Source organism: Trichosurus vulpecula, chromosome 1, assembly GCF_011100635.1.
Source record: "Trichosurus vulpecula isolate mTriVul1 chromosome 1, mTriVul1.pri, whole genome shotgun sequence".
NCBI lineage: Eukaryota > Metazoa > Chordata > Mammalia > Diprotodontia > Phalangeridae > Trichosurus > Trichosurus vulpecula.
This window is the reverse complement of record NC_050573.1, coordinates 532,224,965-532,245,837: the sequence shown is the minus strand read 5'-3', so window position 1 is coordinate 532,245,837 and position 20,873 is coordinate 532,224,965. Positions and strand designations below refer to the sequence as shown.

General features: G+C 46.2%; 2 protein-coding genes across 7 annotated transcripts in view; one reads left to right on the top strand and one right to left on the bottom strand.

Moving 5' to 3' along the window:
• LOC118833896 (lysosomal alpha-glucosidase-like) overlaps positions 1-3,436 on the bottom strand; it is a 76,255-nt gene extending 72,819 nt beyond the window's left edge. Inside the window, exon 1 of one of the 4 annotated variants that reach the window (XM_036741312.1) lies at positions 3,356-3,436. The gene's annotated coding sequence lies outside the window, so the exon portion shown is untranslated. Of the gene's footprint in view, positions 1-1,797; positions 1,813-1,975; positions 2,131-3,355 lie in introns of those variants that run through there. The other 3 variants (XM_036741313.1, XM_036741314.1, XM_036741315.1) reach the window with 3 other exon arrangements.
• MAFK (MAF bZIP transcription factor K) lies at positions 1,054-19,420 on the top strand. 3 transcript variants are annotated; one of them, XM_036741317.1, is made up of 3 exons: positions 1,054-1,080; positions 13,229-13,308; positions 14,525-19,420. In XM_036741317.1, exons 2-3 carry the CDS (start codon positions 13,273-13,275, stop codon positions 14,957-14,959), a joined length of 471 nt encoding a protein of 156 aa, XP_036597212.1. In that variant the 5' UTR covers positions 1,054-1,080; positions 13,229-13,272; the 3' UTR covers positions 14,960-19,420. The 3 variants fall into 3 exon arrangements, with proteins under 3 accessions (XP_036597212.1, XP_036597213.1, XP_036597211.1); XM_036741318.1 differs by lacking the exon at positions 1,054-1,080 and adding an exon at positions 2,853-2,872; XM_036741316.1 differs by lacking the exon at positions 1,054-1,080 and adding an exon at positions 12,029-12,222.
• The last annotated feature ends 1,453 nt before the right edge of the window (positions 19,421-20,873 follow it).

Below are 20,873 nucleotides of genomic sequence, written 5' to 3'. Positions count from 1 at the left end.
AATGGAAAAAAATATGCGAGCTCAGAGAGGTGGATAACCTTTCTCATCAGGGGCTCTAGGAATCGTCCTGCATCATCCTAAGTACTGAGAGACAGCATGGCACAAAAACAAGGAGCTTGCCTCGAAGCCAGGAGCCCTCGGGTCCGAGCAGTCTCTGACACATACGGGCCGTGTGACCCTGGGCAAGTACCCTGGGCAAGCACCCTGGGCAGTCCTCTGACGCTGTGCGGATTGCAGGGAAGGCGCTAACCTCCAGTGGGCGAGTTTCCTCTGTCAGCAATTACCAGTACCAAAGGAGTGGCACGTTCAGTCCCTACCCCGGGTAGAGCGGAAACCGGAGTACCAAGGCCTGAATTCCAGAACTGACTGACGCTTGGACAGGTCACTCCCCCCACCCCCATCTCCTAGGGCTCAGTTTCCTCTTCTGTAAAATGGGCATGACAAGAAATGGGCGAGGAAAGCAACTTTGTGAACTATAAATCCCTATAGGAATGTTAAGTTTTTGTCGTTATAACTTTATTATTGTAATAATAATCATGTGCTCCGCCCAACGATTGGGGGGCAAATGGGGGGGAAGGCAGTAACCCCACGCGGTCCCTCCCTTCCAGAGGCTTACACTTGTCTCCCCCGCTCCGGGCTCGCCCTCCCTCCCTCTTCCCCCCCAGGACCGTCGTCCCGGGACAGGGAGAGCCTGGGCGGGCCTGGAGGGGGCGGGATGTGAATGAATGGGGCGGGAGGCGCGAGGCGGCCGCAAGGAGGGCGGTGCCCTCCCCCAACCCCCTTCCCCCCCGCCCCCATGGCCCGCCGCCCGGGTGAACGGGCTGAGGTGACGGGGGGGGGCGGGGAGGGAGGAGGCGAGGGGGCGTGGCCAGATGACGCGCGCTGACGCGCGATCCCGGAAGCGGAGTGTCAGATGCCGAGGACTGGGGGGGTTGTTGTTATTCCCGAAGTCGGAGGAGGAGGAGGAGGCAAAGTGGGAAGCGCGTCCCCGCGAGGAGTCGCCGGAGCCGGAGCCGCCGCCGCGCGTCCCCGCCGCCGCCGCCGCCCCCCGCCAGGCCCCGCCGCGTGCCCGCGCCCCAGGTAAGAAGGCGGCCGCCGGCGGTTGGGTCGGCAGAGCCGGGGGTAACGGACCCACCGCCGGACGGTTGGGCAGGGGGGGGCGGGGCGTTTGAGGATGGGACCCGCCCCGATTCGAGGCTGGCGGCGGCGGCGGCCGCCGCGGGGGCGTGGTGCCCCCTCCCCACTCTCCGGGGTCCGGGGTGGGGGGCGTCGTCGGTCCCCGACCCCCCCTGCCCGGTCCCCCACCCCTTTCCGCTTTGCTCGCGCTGCCCGCACGTGCTGCCCCCGTCCCGTCCCGCCCGGGCAGGGCCGGCGCCCCGGGAGCCGGGGGATCCTCCCCGGCCGCCCCTCCTTCCTTCCCCTGGACCGACTCCTTTCCCCCCTCCCTCTGTTACCCCCCAAATCGCTGAGTCATCCTTCTGGGGGAGACACGTGCCCGGAGCAGGGGGCGGAGGGGGAGACACGTGCTGACCGCCCCGCGGAGAGACCCGGGACCAGCACGTGGCGCCCCCGGACCGGGGCCGAGCGCACGGAGCGGGGTCAGAGGATCCCCTTCCAGCCCCCCGTCAGAAAGCCTCGGGGTCCTGCAGGGAAAGGGCCCGCTCTGCGCCCCAAGAGAGGAGAAGCCAGGCAGCAGGGTGCGGTTAGAAAGGGGACAGGAGAAAGCCCGGGCTCACCCCCACGCCAGAGTTAGGGGTGAAGACGGGGGAGGGGGCGGGAAGGAGCATGCAGGCGAACCGGCCGGCCGGAGGGTTACCGCGGCGCCCTGCGCTGTCCGAGGCTGTCAGCGGGAAGGTCTCCCCAGCTCCGGTGACAGCTGAGCTAACGCGGAGCGTCACCGCGCTGTTGGTGTTCGGCGCCTGTCGCTTCTGCCCCTGGACCCTTCCCACCTCCCGGCCCACCCAGCTGTACTAACATATGTGCGGCCGAGGTGCGGGTGGTCCGCAAGCACGGAAGGTCTGGGGCTGTCACCTTGTGGGATCTTCCCTGGCCTCGGGGGTGCTGGTTTGACACACAAACTCGCACAGTTTAGGACTCTGATGGCCGCTGACAAGGCTCAGCTCAGGAACCGTGTTCGTTTGAGTCCCGTCTGTTGTCACTCGAAGCCTTACTATCAGCAGCTGACCCAAGTACGGAACCGATCATCCCAGGCCACTGGCACATGGTCTCCATTACAGACCATCCTACATAGCTCTAACGTGTTAGGTTGTTAAATTGGTAGATGGTGACAAGTTGAACTTCAAAGGCCTCTCCCTTGTACTTGGAGATGCCCCAAGATAAGGTATGATAGCTTCATGTGCCCAATTAAAAAGCTCCCTGGATTCTGGGATGTCTCATTTAGTTTTTTATTTTCCAGTTTAGAAAGCCTAGGAAGGCAGTTCTATTTTTTTTAAGTGCTTAGAAACCTAGGTGGTATTTGGGGTTGTTGTTTTTTCCCCATTAATCATTTTAGACTACTAAAGAAAGAAGTTACTGACTTTTCTAAATGGGATCATGAAACCTGAGTGATCCATTAAGAAAATGGCTGGAGAGCCTAACCCTAGGTAATCTCGCTCGCTTGTGCTGAGAACCATTTGAAACCAATTTTGGTTAATGTTTACCCTTTTGGAATTTTAGTCTGGGTTATTTGCTCAGACAGAAAGGGGTGGATTGAAATGCAATATTCACATTAATACCCATTTGTACTTGGGCCTTCTATAAGCTAAAGAGTTAAAAAACATTAAAGTTTTTTTTCAAATTTCCCATTTTACAGATGGGGGTACTGAGGCATAAAAAGTGACTGCCTTCCCCTCCCAAGAGATCAGTGGCACAGGTGAGAAAAAGAGATTTCCAACAACGGGCCTTCTTCTTTAAAAAGTGCATTTTTTTAAACTAAGTGAGAGATTAGAGAGACATCTCAGATGACATCTCCAAAATTAAATACGTTCATTTAAGCCAAGGCTAAGAAACAAAGCCCTAAACCTCCCATTTTAGGTGCGATACTGGAATATCCCACGGCAGGGTCGTGTGTGGGAAAAGAGGTTCCTGTTGTAGGCAAGAGCCCCGGAGCCAGGCCAGCCTGGTGAAAACCGGAAATAGCCTCCATTACCTTTTCATCGTTCAGACTAACCCTCCCATCCCAGGTTAGCCCGGAGGCCGGATTTGCCCTGAGTGGGGCTAAATGAAAATTTTAGGATAGCTGCCTCCCCTTGTATTTCACCACGAAGCCCTTTGAGGTCGTGTGTGAGGTTGGGTGTACCCCACGCCCCCAGAGCACCGGCAGCCTCCAGCCTGGCTTAGTATTTAATTGATTTACCTTGCTGCTTCCGCACTGAGGGAGCCGGTTCAACTTGTACACCCTCTTCCCTTGGTAATGCTGAAAAAGCCTTCCTACCACAGTCACTTCCTACAGATGACTGGCATTGCTCCTATCCAATGGCATTATACAACATCAGCCAGAGGGAAAGGGAATTTAACCCTGCTCTTTCCAAAAGTCATGCTGTGATGGGGAACGAAGGAAGTTGGGAAGTATTGCTTCTGTTTTTTATTCATAAATATTTAAGAGTCTCAGTATTTACCCGGTGACTTGATTTGTGTGCTTGGAGCTTCCAGGCTTTGGTGTCTTCAGTTAGTATTTCTGGAGTGACTGCCTTTTAAGTTCATAGGAGATGTGACCTTTCTCTTTCCTATCTGCGGGATCTTTGAAAGGAAGACTGTCTTGTCCCTCTTAGAGTTTCTTCTTGAATGGGGTAGGTCTAAAAGGACAAAACCAATCGTGTTGCTCCTCCTTTGGTGTTACATATAGTACTCACTTTACACAAATAAGCTAACTTTTTATTTGCCCAAACTCCAGGGAAGGCTGAGTAATTTGACTTTGGAAGGACATGTATTGTGTGTACCTTGTATTTTTTATTTTATGATGTTGATTTATTTGCTTGCTATTTCATACTGATTTTGGCAGCCTAGACAGAAACTAGGATATCTACTCCTCAATAGGTTGGGAAGTTAGTTCCTCCTGTAAGCAGTGGATTTTTATGAGTGCAATGTAATTTGCCTTCTACGCTGTCCTTCCCTCCACCTTTGTCTGGTGTAGTCTGATTGTCTTCATGTCCCATTTTTTGGCTTTGTCTAGCCTCTGCTTTATTGGGATCATCTTAAAGGACATCCTGGTACGTGCAGATGTAGCTTAATGTCATAGCATGTTCAGCTTGTTTCAAAACTAGTGATATTTTTTTTTGGTAGACATGGTAAGAGAGAAAGACTGGACGGGTTTAAAAAACAAAACACAAAACAATTTTGAAACCCAAGCTTGACCTGTTCGATGGGGACTGGAGGGAGGTGGCATTTTGTGGAGCAGTGTGAATGCATGCTGTGCATGCAAATAGCTGGAGTACCACCTGCAACACATTGCCCCAGAAGGAAGAAACTTAGCCACTGTCATTTACAAGATCTATACCTCCTTGTCCATCTGCCATGTTCCCTTCCCTTTCCTCCTAAGATTAAATTATAAAAACTTTTCATCAACATTTTGGAGGGAGTTTATAAACTAAAACCAGAAATCCTCCCTAGAATGAAATTTGCCTTCCATACTTAAACACAGCACAGACTTTAAGGGAATCATTCCAAGTGTAGCATTGCTTGACTTTCAAGGTGGTTGCTAAAAATGGGAGTTGAGCAGAGATTATTTGGGGAAGGCAACATTTACTATGTGTCAGAATTGGCTAAATCCAATTTCTCTCTCTGACACTATTTGGGTCTTTGTCATGAGCCTTTTTCAAACCATAAAATTTTGTCTACTCTAATTCTCACCTTAACCATAACTTCTCTGGTAGTTCCTGCATTTGTACACAAACCCAGGCATAAAACTGATTATTTTCCAGATATTTACTTAAAAATCACATTGATAAAGTTCCTGAGTCTGAGGATTCCTGAAACCATCTTACTGGATTCAGGTTCTGGTCCATAAAGGAAATGGAAAGCTGGCCAGCTGGGAGAATTTTCTGCGTAGCTTCTCCTTGGAGCAGTAAACAGTGACTCACCCTTCTCTCTCTACTCCCCACCCTCCCTGTTCTCTGTTAATGGGAGTTATGGCTAAATACTTTTGCTTTCCATAATTCACAATGTCGTCATGTTTCCTCTTTATTACTGTTTTAGGAAATTAACAGTTGTCACTTGTCTTGGGGGATAGAGGACACTTGTAAAAAGGCATAAGGTGGAGGTTCATACGATCATAGATTTAGAGCTGGAAGGGACCTTAGAGGCCATGTAGTCCAACTCTGTCATTTTGCAAATGAGGAAGCTGAGGCGTAGACATGGAGGACGTTGTGATGGAGAACTTCTGTGTAGTAGTCAGAAACTAATATGGCATGCCTTGGGAACAGAAGAATAGTAGCATCAAAGTTAACTGTTACCCGACCCTTTATCTGCGTAAGATTGTATCTCTTCTGCGTACATGGTTAGTACATACCTGTGCGACATTCATTTCTGTTATGTGCTGGGAGATGGGATAGTCTGGAGGTCAGAGCCAGGTCAAATGAAATCGTTAAATGAAAGTACAGAGTGTAAGTGGTAGGATGGAGGTTCACCCTTGTGACAGCAGTGGCAGTGAGGCCTGCTTTTGGGTTCTACTGGAATGCCACAGCTGCTGACTGCAAATGCACTCCAAATTCAAGTAGACAGGCATTTCTTGTAGGAGGGCAGGCAGCCAAAGCCTAACCTCCAGGCTACAAATGAGCCTGTAGAGGTGTTATATGATAATGATGCTGGGGATAGACAAGGTAGAGCACGTCCCTAGCATCCGTGCTTGTGAGACGGAGGCAGAGGAGAAACTAATATGACTTCTTCGCTGTTGAAGAATCTTTTCTTCCCTCCTGTTCCAAAGAGTTAAAATAGTACCTTACTGCTTCCTTTACTTAGTAGTACCTTATCAAGTCTGTGGAACAAATTGGGGTTATTCCCAATCAGCTGGTATTTGTCGAATGTCTACTACATGCCTAGAGTTACGCTGTCATACACCTGTTACAGTGTCTAGATCTCAACTTTGTATCGCTTGCTAAAGTGAACTTTGCAAGAAAAGGGCATAACTCATCCGTACGGATTCCACGTCTTAGTTATCTCTAGCAAGTCACTGTTCTACACTTCGTCCGCTGCTTTGGCCTTCTTGATTGTCAGTGCTGTGTATGTATCACTCTTAGATCAGCACTTTATTCTTCAACTTCGGTACTTTGTTCCGTGCGGTGGAAGTCATCACATCTGATACCTGTAAGGATCAGAACTGCTTCTTCCTCCAGTAAAGGAGTTTAAAATGATGTGTAACAAGGGGGTTGGGGAAAGTGAAATTGAAACTCAAAATGTACAGCTTAATATTCTTCTAATATTGTGACATCGAAAATAAGATAGTTGTAAGCCTTAAGAGTACCTAGAACTTGCCTCTTCTCAGGAGGCCTCAGTATCTCACTGTATAACTTGAAGTATTAGACAGAGCCTATAAATGGGTGATCAATCACTTGGTTTTCTTTATGAGGAAAATTCCTAATTCTCTTTGAGCTCGGAAAGCAGAATCTTATCTGCCAGGGCAATCATCACAAAGAGGTGACGGCTGTGTTAGGATGCTTGTAGCCTACAGAGTTTTCCAATGTGACTGTCCCCAAAATAAGACTAAAAGGTCTCAGGAAAGGCTCTGTAGTAGTCATCCCTAGGCTGGCAGGATTGTGCACCTGAACTACTCTAGGGGAGTTGTCTCTAAGGGAAGGAAATTGCATTTCTATGATTTTCCTTTTTTTGTACATGAACACTCATCTTCAGTCTTGTCTTCTATCATATTTCTATCCTGGCCCCCAACTTTTCCTTCAGACCCTACTAAAAGACCCAGAAGAGCTTGTGGCCTTCCCATGAATCTCCCATTTATTTGAATTTTCATCACATAATAACCAGAGCTTGTGATTTCATCAAAGCCTGTTTACAAGATCAAAGACTATTTATGAGGTCCTTTTTCTTCCAAAGCAAATGAATTGTCCTGTTAATACTTATTGAATGTACAGTGACATTTAGGTACAGTTTCTGGTTTGAGGGTAAAAACTTAAGACTCCTTCGTGACCAATATGGAAAGATTATCCTTGTCCAGAAACTGGTAGACTTCAGTTAATACATTGTGGTAAACATATAAACCTTCACAAGGGATGCTTCTGCAGAAGCAGAGGGTAAATAAACCCTCTTAGTTATTAGCTAAGCAGAGAAGAGAGAAAATGACTTGCTAAATGCAGCAAGAATTAGAATTCTTACCCCAGCATGATGATTAGTTCTCTAAGATTCTCTGGCAATATCACTAAAATCCAAAAATGTTTTCACACATAAGTATGCCTATTCATGCTAAAATTTTGCCAGTGGATTTTAAGTCAGACATAATAATAGGAGGTTGATACTGCCAGTGAGAGCTTCAGTATCTGTGAACAGTGCTAATGCAGTACTCCCTTATTTTAAGCCAGTGGTAAAAAGGAAGACACTTGTTTAAAGCATGTTGGCAAATTACAGTACCCTGCAACGCTTGGTTTAAACTCTCGAAAATGTTGACTCTAGTCCCTTGTGGTTTGAGCCCTGATTAATGCTCTTGTTATGTACTTTCCTGACATGTGTGACCATTGGTATGGTACTTCCTAAATGCCAGTGGTTTCCAAGTACCATTTTAAGGATGTTTTTTCCCCTACTTCACTAATTCTACAAACAGAAAATTTATGAATCTCTATGACATATACAAAACACATCTCTCTGGTCGCCTTCCCTCTGTAGACAGATTATATGTTCTGCTGTTTGTATTATTTCAAGAAATTTCAGACCACTTTAATTGATTTTTAAAAAATTGTGTACCTTTAGATATGTATGCCTTAAGACCAAGTAACACAGAGTAGTATTGCCATACTTTCGTGATTTGCCATTTTGGCAGTGCCATCTCTACTGTACATGGTCCTTTGGTGGTCTGTCTGCCTCCTGGTAATAATCCTCTTTGCCCTTATAGAAACTGATGACTCAAGGCTTTTTGTCAGACCCCCAAATTGAAGTCTTCCTACCTAGTAGGACCTGCTTAGTTTGGCCTCCTTTTTCAAAATGTTTGAGAACTGGGGTGAGGAGTAAGAGGAGGACTTAAGTGAAAGGACTCCCAACCCAGGGACTGACAAGAATAACAATACAGGACTTCTTCAAGGCCCTATAATTGGAAAGAGTACACTCTGAATCCTTCAGTGAGGAGCTGTTGCAAGGCAAGCATGGGGAATCATGATCTGATTCTGGAGAGTTGGTGGGGAGGGGGCAGTTACCATGACCAAGAAAAATAGGCACTATCATACATTTAATACTTTTTTAAAAAAATGGTACCATTCTGACCTATTTCCCAGTATGAGTCTTACTGTCATATGTGTAAAATAGTTTTGTATGGAATTTTAAAAATGGTATATTTAGAAACTGAAATAAAGTAGAAGACACTTGGAGAGAATCTGAAATTGGCAAACCCTCCGACTTCTCCAAGTCAAGCAACCCATCTTTTCTACTTGCCATTCTGATCTGATACAGTATGATCCTAGATAAAAAATGATACTCAACTTTTTCTCAAATCCTCAATTTAGTAGTCTTGGCCTATCCAGAGTCAAGATAGTATAAGACATTAACCAAGATCTCTCCTTTAAAGCATAGTTGTTGAGCTGGGTGAATAACAGTATGATTGCTAGAAAGGCTAATAAGTATATTCTACTGCAGCAATAAAAGCCTCCCAGAAAGAGTCTGTGCTCCAGTTTGGTGATCGGTGGCCTGCCCTGTCCAAGGAGGTGGTGTCTTATCTGTCTTATTTTCTAAAAGTAAAATTTAGCATGGGGAAGAGACAAGCTTGCTGAGGAGATGTTTGTTTTAGACCAGGAATTTCTTAAACTGTTTTTGTGTCATGGACCCCTTTGGCAGTCTGGTGATGTCCATGGATCCCTTCTCAGAAGAATATTTTTAAATAATTGAAGGAAATGCTCAATTTCGGTTAGAGCCTAGCAAAAATAAAAATATAATTTTTTTTCCCCTCATTCAAGTTCACACCCTCTCCCGAAACCTGTCCACAGACTCCTTCGGAGTCCTTGGTTGTTAAGTCAATCAGTCGTCCTCACGGACCAAATGTCCATGGCGTTTTCTTGGCAAAGATACTACAGTGGTTTGCCATTCCTTTCTCCAGTGTATCTTTTTGTCACGTAATCAGAGGTTAAATAACTTGCCCAGGGTCACATGGCTAGGAAATGTCAGAATCTGGATTTGAACTCAGGTCTTCCTGACTCTAAGCCTAGTGCTCTATCCACTAATCCACCAGCTACCTCAGGGGTCTGTGGACCTAAGGTAAAAAACAAAACCAAACCCTGTCTTAGACTCTGATTCCCAGCCCATTCACGTGACCCTTCTCTACTCTCACCTCACTTTATCAGGGCTCCTGGTGATGACTTTGAGACTCTAGCTTCCTCTTTGTCTGTGGGCTTTGGGATCCAGATTTTTTTTTCTTCTCTTTTATTTTGTGTTCATATAGCTTGATTATTAAAGGATTTGGGTACTAGGAGTGTGAAGATAGGTTTGTTCATTGCATATACATACCTAAGAACCTGTCAGATTGAGCCCCACAGCTTTTGAGGTTGAATCACTGGTTGGCTATCCCATGTACAAAAGCAGCAAACATTTTAATAGGACACCATTCTGTGATATCACTGACACCTTGTGGCCAGAAGATAAGTTTTGGCTATTAAGGATGACAGTAGCAGTCATGTATTGGAATATGCTCATCTCTCCCTCTATTACAACCCCAACAGTTTCTCTTTGTTTTGCAGTTAATAAGTTGCTTTGAATGAAATCATCTGGGCATAGAGATTGGATGAAGTTCCAGTCTCCTCAGCGTTGATAGGTGCAAGCCCCTCATAAGAAGGCCAGTCCTTGGCTAAGGGGAGGGCCATAGTCCTGTCATAAGGTCATAGCTATAGAGCCATGAGTGACCTCAGCGGCCAGCTTGTCTAGCCTCCTCACCTTACAGATGAGGAAACTGAGGCCTAGAGAGGTTAAATGACTTGGCTTGAGTCATCAGAGTGAAAGGGAGATCTCCTGCATAGAGTGTATGTAGCCTCAACAGAAACCTGTGGAAGGCAAGTCAGCTTGTGGATGGAAAATTGACAGTGGGGACTAACCTATATTACTATTTCATTATACCTATATTATTTCTACTCCTTGTAACAAACATTTTGGTAATTAAATGTATTATTGGACCACATACTCATCATTTGATATTAGTGGATTGACCTTTTTTCTCAAGCTTCAAAGTAGCCAATCAAGTTTTCAGCTTTTTCATTGAAAACTCTAAAGTCCAGTGAGTGAAAATCAAAACACTTTTTTGTGTAGTCTGTGGATTTAAGTTGTGTTTCCCCCTTCTCCACTTTGACTTTCCTTTTCCGGTTTCCCTCTGCCAAGTGCAAGCAGTGGGGACTCAGCATGTGTATCCTTGTAGGGATGGGAGGGGTTTCTGGTTCTGTGGGAATGTGAGCTCTCAAACTCTGTAAACAGCTGGTGACTCATTGCATAGCTATGTCACAGACTGACTGCAGGGCCTTATGCTCTGATGCTGTGTGTGTGTGTGTGTGTGTGTGTGTGTGTTGGAATAGATACTGAAGACTATTCCTTTTCGACATGGAAAAGTTTTTCATCACTTTCCCAACTGCCAGGCTCCAGCAGGTCGGTCACTGGGACAATTTGAGCAGTGTGATTCCTGACTGTTTTCTCTGAAGCCATTTTGACTTCTGCTACCAGGTCGGAGGGGAAAAGTTCTCAGAAAAGCAGTTATATCGTGTCAAACTGATAAGAAGAGATTCAGAATCCCAGAACAGGTTTCTTCCTACCTGTCAATGATCATTCCACTACAGCCTCTCCCAGTCCACCCATTTGTAGGCATACAACTGTGTTTAAGAGTTGAGTCCTTTCTGACAATCTGAAAGTGGCCCTAAGATGCCCATCTGAACTTTTATTCCAGTCTGATTCTCTTCATTTTCCTAGTGAGTGTATGCCATTAGCATGCTTATAGAGAGTGCAGTCGTTTTTCATTAAGGGCTGTTCTGTTGGGGTTATTCTTGTAGGATTTCTTCTGAAGGTCTGATTGAACTACTTCCTTTTCCCTATTTCTTTCTAACTCCACAAAAGAGAGTCCTCTGGAGACAAGGTGCAGAAAGGACAGATGGAGAAAGAGTAGAATGCAAGATCAGAGGGCAGAGGGTCCCAGGTGCTGCTGCAGCCAAGGGATTCTGTGCCAGGGGCTCATTTATCACAGCTTGTCTCCTGGCAGCCTGTGCTGCAGGAACGAAAGTGAGACAGACGGAGGGAGATCAAAGCAGGCAGGGGAAATGGAAAATTACCCACCCTGTCTAGTCCATATCAAAAATAGAGATTTTAATGTGGCCCCATCTTTTGGAGTCAGAGGATCCTCTCCATCTCCGAGGTCTAGCTCTCTGATTCTCTTTCTTCCATCACATTTTGCCTAGCATTTGGGTGCAGGTGGGGAAGGTTAAGGGAGGGAGGTGGCAGCTTGTATATTAGTTGTTCATGCTCAGGCAAAGCAGCTTGCTATCAAGCCTAGTTCGTACCTTCCCTCTTGACCCCTTGGCCCTTCCGCCCCTTCCCCAGTTGTTTGGGGATATGAATAAGTTTGTTTACTGTCTGTCGACCTCGTGATGTCTTTGCACAGACATGACCCAAAGTCATTATTCCTTTTGGGCTTCTCTGTTTCCATGACTACCATCTCAGGGTTGGCTACTTTCCCAAGGTCACCATGGCAACTATCAGAGGGGAATCATGCTTGGGATGCTTTGGCTGGGTTTTTCATGAATGATTAGAATGTGTGACACAATGCAGACGTGAAAATGAGAAGGGAGGGTGGAGGGGACCGGTTGGTGGGTGGCTGGGGGGAGAACTCCCGCCAGTCTGTGTGCTCCCTCCATACCCTAGTGCTGCTGCTGCCCATCTCACTCTCCAGCTACAGGCTTCGAAATCCAGCTCATTGACTCCCTTGCTCATCAGGGACCACGGGGTAGTCTCAGCCGGAGTCCTTCCATGCTCTTCAGATCGTGGGGTCAGGATGTTGGGGGCAGCATAGGAGGAGGTGGTGATGTCACAACTGCAGTGCCCTTTCCAGCGGTAGGTACTCGATGGGCGGGTTCACCTGGCAGCATCGATGCTCTGGAGGCAGGGTACCAGGAGGAGGGGCCTGGGGCTAGGTTTGGGTTGCAAGTGTTCCAAACCAGAGTTCACTGTGAGAGGGCAAGGTGACAGCAAGGTTGTCATCTCACTGGAGGGACTCCCTTTGTGGTTGCAGTTAGGTCTCTGGGCTGACCGCTATAGACCTTGGGAAGGTGGGAAGTGATGTTTCTCAGGGTGTGGGTGTGTTGTAAAATATTGAGCGGTGCTGCTACTCAGGCAAGAGGTTTCAGGTATTCACCCATTACCATTCTATAAATTGTTGCTTCAGTTCTCAAAACATGCTGTCAATCTCCATTACAGCTGAAAATGTAGCTTCTAATTCCATGGAGTGAGGAATGTCTGTGGGTGGTGTTTCATCTGTAAAACAAGCCACTTTTCCTACAGGGCAGAACTAAAAGGAATATTGAAAACCTGACTACTGGCTATTGCAGTGAGAGGAGGGGATTGCTGGTGCTAAGATAGTTTCAAAACATGTTAACCACTGCATACAGGGCCTCCTGAACACCAACAGCAAAGTCTCCATGACTGAAAGTTTCACTGTAGCATCACTTTTGGGGTGGTGCCTTTAGAATAAAATGTCCTCTCTGGACCTGCTTTTGAGGAAGACAAGAACTGTGTGGCCTTCAAGACTGTGGGTCTTCTTTCGTCATGGTTAAAACAACGTTTATTTATAGTTAGATCGTCTTTGGAATGGAAAACATCACCCTCTGAGAGTAGGCATATCAGACGATCCTTCTGGTAATCTGAGCATCACTTAACCTGTATGTGGGTGGGCCCAGTAATGATCATCACTTAACCTGCATTGGGGGGGGGCCAGTCATGGTCAGCACTTAACTGCATCGGAGGGGTCCCAGTAATGATCATTACTTAACCTGTATTTGGGGGTGCCCACTAATGGTCATCACTTAACCTGTGTTTGCTTGTTTGTTTATTTTTCTTCCAGGTGCTTTTTCCAATCAGTTCTGTCCAGGTGACTGTGCCCAGGTTATGACGACTAATCCTAAACCAAACAAGGCATTAAAGGTAAGAAGGAATTCATTTAGGTGGTTTCAGGTAGATCCCAAGAAGCTTCCAGAAACTTGTGACAACTGGGTTCTACCAAGGGTCACTTGTATGGAATAATACCTTGCGTCCATAAGAATATGGATCTCTTTATTCCCGAATTCAGAGCACCTTTCATAGTAGCACATGAGTACAACACAGACAGACCCTACCCTCTTAACAAGGACCTGTGTTCAGGTGTTGTTGGATGAGAATTGGCAGTAGGAAATCCAGTGAGGGAGAAATGGTGAGAGCATCTAGGGGCACCTAATTTAGGAGGATGCTTTAGAATGAAAGCCTGAGGACTCCTTTTTTGGATCAAAAATCAGTAGTCTGAGACTTAGCTCTTTAAGGGCAGCCAGGGACTGTTCCATATTCTGTCTTTGTATCCCCAGAACCTAGCAGAGTGACTGGCACATAGTATATACTTAGCAAATGTTTCATTGATCTGTTCTTTGAGCACACACAACCTCTCAAATGCACTAGAAGAAACATCTGAAGCTTTTCCTCTGGAGCAGTAATGCTTAGAAACATGGAGAAAAGCAGGAGCATGGATTATGATTTATGGGCAAGATTTTTGTCTGCCACATCTGCCATCTAGCAGGTTTTTTTTGTTTGGGTTGGGTTTTTGTTTTGTTCTGTTGTTTTTTAGTATAGAGGCTTCTGGTAACAGTATGTGGATTTAATAGACTTCTTTTCTGGAAGTTGAAGGAGGTATTCTATTTTGCTGTGGGGTGTGTGACTTCTCAAATTGAGGTTTAAAGTTGATTTATTGCCTGTTCATGTTATGGAAGATTCTAAAGCAGCCTGTCATATACATGTTTCAAACTGACTGGCCAGGCCAGATTCTTAGCTTGCCTAGGTTATATACATGTTCTTCTTCATTAGTTTCTCAGTGATTAGTGAGTAACTCTGTGGTGTTCCCATACACATTCTTCATGAGAAACATGCTCTTCAGGGCCATCCCTCCAAATCACCACATGTTTTACCTTTGAGGAAGTATAGGGGACAACTCCACACATTGCCTTGTATAGCTTTGTAAAGCCTCCTAGGTAATGCTCTGGATTCCTCTGTAAAGCTCACTTTAGCAATCCCAGCTGTCTGCCTCCTTGCACTTGTAGTCAGCAAGATGAAGTCACCTAGGCTGCACACTCCCCATTTTCATGACTGTTAACCCAGGCCACTGATATCTCACCAGGTTAAGAAGGAGTCAGGAGAGAACGCCCCAGTGCTCAGTGATGATGAGCTGGTGTCGATGTCTGTGCGAGAGCTCAACCAGCACCTCCGGGGCCTTACCAAGGAGGAGGTAATCCGCCTGAAGCAGCGCCGGCGCACGCTCAAGAACCGAGGCTATGCCGCAAGCTGCCGCATCAAGCGGGTGACCCAGAAGGAGGAGCTGGAGCGGCAGCGGGTGGAGTTGCAGCAGGAAGTGGAGAAGCTGGCCCGAGAGAATAGCAGCATGAAGCTGGAGTTGGATGCCCTGCGCTCCAAATACGAAGCGTTGCAGACGTTTGCCCGCACCGTGGCCCGGGGACCCATTGCTCCCACCAAGGTCGCCACCACCAGTGTCATCACCATTGTCAAGTCAGCTGAGATTTCATCCACCTCGGTGCCCTTCTCAGCTGCATCCTAGTGCTCCAGGCAGCTACGGGTTAGAGGGTGGGCAGGGTGAGGGCGGGTAGGACTGACAGCCCTTTGAGAAGGGGATGGGGAAATATCTCTTGTGTTTGGTCAGAGTCTCCTCAGTCCTGTTGAGTCGATGTGTCTCCTCAAATACAGTGCAAATCACCTGCAAAGGGACCCTCAATGGCCGTTTCACAGTGGCCTTTGGTGGTTTATGATAGGAATCTGAGCTTGGATGTAGGATAAGGGAAAGACCTTTTGTTGAACTACCCCATTCAACTCCCATTTCCTGTTTCACCCTCCTTTCCCATTCCCAGACCTTTCTTTCCACCCCTTTGTGACTATAGCAGATCTTGTTATCGAGGAAAAGTTTATTTCTGGAGGTGCCTCTTGGACATTTGGCAGCCAGGAAATGTATGTGGGACCCCAAGATTCACCATAGAAGGGAGCATTACTCCAGCATATTCCTCTCGTCAGCCTATGGCAACACTGTTCAAGGGGACCTCTGCATCATCATCTTGCCCACCTGAAGAGGCGGCATCACATCTGTTTTGTGCTTAAAATGAAACTTAAGTGGTGACTCTGTAAACATGATCTATTTGATGTACCCGTTAGAGAAGGCTCTCAGTTTTTAGCTCACATTTTCAACAATTTAACCTATTTTTAACTTTCTTCCCCCCCAGTCTCTCCTCTCCCCTATGTTCCCCAGTCATGAGGAATAAATTTTCAGGTTCCTGACATGACTAAATGCCTGACTTCCCTCCCTGAGCAAGACCTGAACAGAAGGCATGTAGTGCAGCTTAATTCTTCCAGGTGTTCCACATTTAGAATGCACTCACAGCCCTCTTTTAGCAGTTAGCTTTGGATTCCCTGGTGCTCCAGTAAAGGAGGTGTGGAAAGTATTAGGTAGAAGTGTGTGTGTGCGCGCGCGCGTGCACGTGCGCTCATGCACACGTGTGCACAGGATTCCCCAGGGAAGGTATCGTAGCAGTATTATCAGGCAGAAACTGAGCAGTGGCAAGGGGCTGTCAGTTCCACAGAGGACTGATTGAGTACAAAGGTGTTATTTAAAGAGTAACAAAATGTTCAGGATGGTCTCAAGAGTATAACCAGAGCTTCAGCAGGAAGGAAGTAGCATGTGTGTTAGGGAAACCAGGACATCTAGACAGCCCCCTGTATGCAAACAGGGGCAACTGCTTTAGAGCACAGGGAGGCAAAAACAGCCTTCTTTTGTTCCAGTGGGGAGCCTTTCCCCATGGGACCAGCTGCCAAAACAGCAGGCAGGTTATTGGACGCTGTTCAAGAGGAGGGAAGCTTAGAGGAGGAACCAGTGTACGTGTTCATTGATTTAGAGCAGATCTGCAGGTAGGCATTTCAGAGCTGAGGGCAGCTTCCTTACCTAGTCTGTGTGAATAGTGTCTTGTGTTCTAGGGATCTGCTTGCGGTCAGCTCTTATCCATGTAAGTGAGAATACAGAGTCTCCGAAACATGGTAATTTTGAGGGACCCAGACGGGAAATAGCAAAAAGAAGGGTTTTTGTTGGGGAAAGGACTTGAAGAACATAAGCAAACCTTTTGTTCCAAGGAAAGGAGATGAGAAGGATGAAGGGTGTTGTGGGAGGGGAGGACAGAAAGGAACAGAAGCATCAGATCACTGATGCTCTGGCCTGTTATCTGGTGGCTGAGTGGCATCGTTTGGTGCCAGTAGAGATGCTGTCATGTACAGCACGCAGTGGTTCCTGTTGGAGATGAGACAGAAGTAGCCTTGTGTGGGCCAAGAGAGTGGTATGGGGAGTGGAAGGGGTCAAGGGTAAAGGTTATCTTGTGTCACTGGAAGAAATAGAAAATGAGCGTTACAGAAGAGACTAGAATGTGGTTTGAGGGAATTATTGTTGTCTTGGTTGACTAAAGAAGGTAGATTGTGCACTCCAGGGAGGAAGTGTGTTTTGAACTTGATTACTGAAAGTTTGAGGTTTACCAGGTGGATCCTTGAGAATCTAATTGTGCCCTTTTGCCGCTGCATAAAAGATGAGGGGAATCTGTGCAACCTTGGTGCTCAAACATCGTCTGAAGCCTTTAACTCGCTTTTTCTTTCCTGAGCAACTGAGCCATCAAAGATCTCACAGTAATGTTTTCCTGTGGCTCCTTCCCAATGGAGAGTAGTAAAAGCAACCTCAGAACACTTTCTGGATGACTCTATTAAACCTTTGGGAAGGTGTTTATTTAGCATTACTACTTCCAGATCTTCCACCTGCCCTACTAATAGATTGGTGTTGACTGTTAAGGTTGGGGAATGAAACTGAATTAGGGGCATGTTCCTGGTCAGGAAGCATATCCTGTAAAGTTCTCTGGATCAGCCAAGTGCCCTGGTCTACCAGGTGCAGTCTGGATTCTTTACTCTGTGTAGATGCCTATATGTTTGTCTATGGGATGGGAGGTGAGGAAGAGGAAGAGTGGAAGGTGACTCTATCAATTGGCTTTGAGAAAGCTTAAATACACCACAGCCCAAGAGCAACCCTGCACTTGGAGAAAGCTTTGTTGGGTTCATCAGAAAGAAACCTTCATCCCACCCCATTTCCCTCTTACTGTACTCCCCCAACCCCTAAACAAAACAAGCTGCAGAGGACCTTAAGGGTCCTTAACCACATAGGGAGGCTATCATAGGAGTGACACAGGCCCCAAGGGCTGACTCTTCATTCTGTGTCTTTGCCGTTGGAATAAAACAAGAAGTATCTGAACTTCTCCAGTGGCACTGCCATGTGGCTGAATAGTTTTCCATTTCCTGGAAGAGTGCCAAAGGGTTGGCCAAGCTGGGAGCCTGGTCTCTACCAGTAGGCACTTGGATTCTTCCAGAACAAGAGACCTGAGTGTTAATAAAGCTGTTGATACCATGGCCATGGTAGGTAATCCATATTGGATATCAATAAGGACCACGTGGAAATATTTAAACAGAGAGAGAAAAAAGTAAATAAATATATATATATATATATATATATAATTATATACACATTTTATCGTACAGATTTTTCGTAAGCAAAATTAATTTTTTTTCAAGTTTGATACTGTAAATCTTTATTAAAAATAATTGTCAGGTCAGGAGTCCCTGACCTGGCAATTTGACCCGGGGGTAGAGAATGGAAGTGTCTTCCCTTCTTTATCCCTAACTTCTACAAATGAGTCATAACCACAGACTCTGTGGAAGGAGGGATCTGTAGGCTGCTCTCCACACCCAGTTTTCCTTCTTCCATTCTGAGTAGGACTCTGGCTCTAAGGCCCATGCATTCTAAACTCTATTCTGCATGACATTCCTCTGAACCACTGCCCTAGGCTTGGGGGATGAGACCCCAACCAGGGCTATAACTCCCATCAGATGTCATGCCCTGGCATTTCATTTCCCAGGTATTCCAGCCAAATCCTCTCCCCAGCCCTGCAGTCGGCCCCACAGATAATCCCAAGCAACAGGATTTCCTGCCAACCCCCTTTTTCCAGGGTAGGTTTCATTCTGAAGTTCTGGTGTCCAAGGCTGGAGTGCTCCTGCTCTCCTTGCTTGTGATACACAGTAAAGGCAGGTGGGTTTTTAGTATTGTTACCTTTTTCACACATTGCTGATCCCCCTCTGGATGGGAGGGACGGTGTTGTGCATGGACGAGTCAACTTTTCCATTGAATTCTTGACCTATAAACCCCTTCCTAGAATGCAGGGTGGAGAGCCCGGGACGTTATATGCAAGAGTTAGAGTGGATCAGTGGCTGTGCTTGCCTGGTCACCTGAAGGAATTTTGGAAGTATGGGCAAACAGCTAATCAATACCTGAAGTCTGAAGCTGTAGGCTGAGTTAGGGAGCAATGCATATAGTGGAAGAGGAGGAGAAAGTAAGGCACCCCGGGGTGGGGTGGGCATGGGGTGGCCCAAGGGGATACTGCTAAGAGAGTTTGGTATCCCCTAAAGATGGTGTTGGGCATAGGCTGGCCTGGGAAAGAGGTGACACTTTTTCTCTCTCTTGCCCTCCCTTTCAAATCATTGAAACTTCATTGTCACAATTTTAATATTTTGGTTGGTTTTCTTTTTTAATTTAAGAAAAAAAGTCCATGACCTTTTTGTAACGTGGATTTGTTTTCCTTTTTCTCTTGTGCTTTAATCTTCTGGGACCTTTCCATAGAAGGCAATTCCTTTGCTTACTTTTCCCCCCCAATGATAGGGACAGTCTGTTTAAGTTTTTAGCACCAGCTCATTCTGTCCCCTGTGGTTATTCAGTAATTTCATTTCAATATTTATTTTTGTGCTGCTTTTTTATTATAATATAAATTATTGAGAATATACCAAGTAATGTGGATTCCTGTTTGTACGGCGTATAGCCCAGTGTTTGTGTCCATCACTTTTCTCTTCTGACAGCCACAACGTAATTTATTGCTGTACATTTAGCTGCTGTGACTGGTTTTGTACCTTTCCAATAAAGCATTTTTCTGGTTTTGGACCTGTCCTGGTGTTCAGTCATTGTTTTTGGACTTTGGATTGATATGTGCTTGTGGGCTGCAGCTGCTTCATATTAACCTGTTAAACATGTCCAGACCTCTAGCACACCTGCCGCATCACTCTCACCCCCAGGAGAGTAAGAAACACTGTCATCCCCAAGCACACACACATTAAAAAGGTGTCATAGCATGGATGTGACACTGAAACAGACCTTACAAAATACCTAGTTAATCACCCTCATTTCATAGATAATATTAGCTAGCATTTGCACAGTTTTTGGGTTTGGAAAGCACTTTTCATGTGTCATTTCAGTTGGTACTTAACAACAACCCCACGATATAGATGCTCTTATCTCCATTTTACAGATGGGGAAGCAGGCTGAGAACGGTTACATGACTTGCCCAGCTACTACGTGTCTGAAGCAGGATTTGAACGTAGGTTTTCCTGACTCCCAAGTCCAACACTACCTCCAGTGATACCGGCTCCCTACATGAGGGCAAACAGACCCATGGAGGTTAAGTGGCTTGCCACACAACTAGTAAGTGGCAGAGCTGGGGTTCAAACCTAGGTCCTCTGAATCCAATTCCAGTGCTCATTCTACTGCCCCATAACACTAGCAGAGCAAGGGCAAAACCTCATCATGCTACATCTGAAAATTTGCCATTCTGGTCTGAGAAAATCCTTTTCCAAACTATGCACGGCTATGTCCATATTTACACATTGGTAGAATCAGCATTGCATCCTGCCTGCAAAAGGAGAGACAGACATTGCATTCTTTCTCCAGTCACCTACCAATACTTTTCTATATTACAGTGTCCCAGATTGAGAACTGAAAGGGGCCTTAGAGGTCATCTAACTCCACCCACATTCCCTCCCTCCACCATAATGTTTACAGACTTCCAACTGAGGGGTGCTGGAAGGATGGTTAAGTGATTGGCCCACAGTGACACGTTTTCAAGCATCTGATGTGGGATGTGAACCCATGTTACACTGACTTCAAGTTCAGTACTTCATCTGCTGTACCATCCTGCCTCTCGATCCACGTCTCATTGGATGAAATTTGTTACTCTGTCTTCGTACAGTGGAAGCTTCTCATAGCTTGAAGCCAAATTCTAACCATCCCAGATTTTTATCGATGCCCTAGTTTGACAAAGGCTTTATTAGTCATATTTCCTAACGTAAGGGTGAGGTATAGGTTAGATGAAATGACCTCCCTTCCAAGTTTTGGGTTCTACGATTTGAGACTGATAGTCCATTGAATAGGACCTCCTCACGATAGGGGTTTTGTACATGTAGATAAGCCATGCCTGCCCATCCTGTGCACTCATCCGTATGCCCCCATAAATTTGCCATGGGGATCCATCCAACATGCCAGGAGGCTTCCTCATTTGGAGAATATGGGGGAAATCCATTTCCATTCCATTGAGAATAGATGTGATGATTCTGATTCACTG

Coding starts and splice junctions, on each gene's coding strand:
- MAFK (XM_036741317.1), top strand. CDS start 13,273: ATGACGACTAATCCTAAACCAAACAAGGCATTAAAG. Junction 13,309..14,524: donor AACCAAACAAGGCATTAAAG/GTAAGAAGGAAT, acceptor ATATCTCACCAG/GTTAAGAAGGAGTCAGGAGA.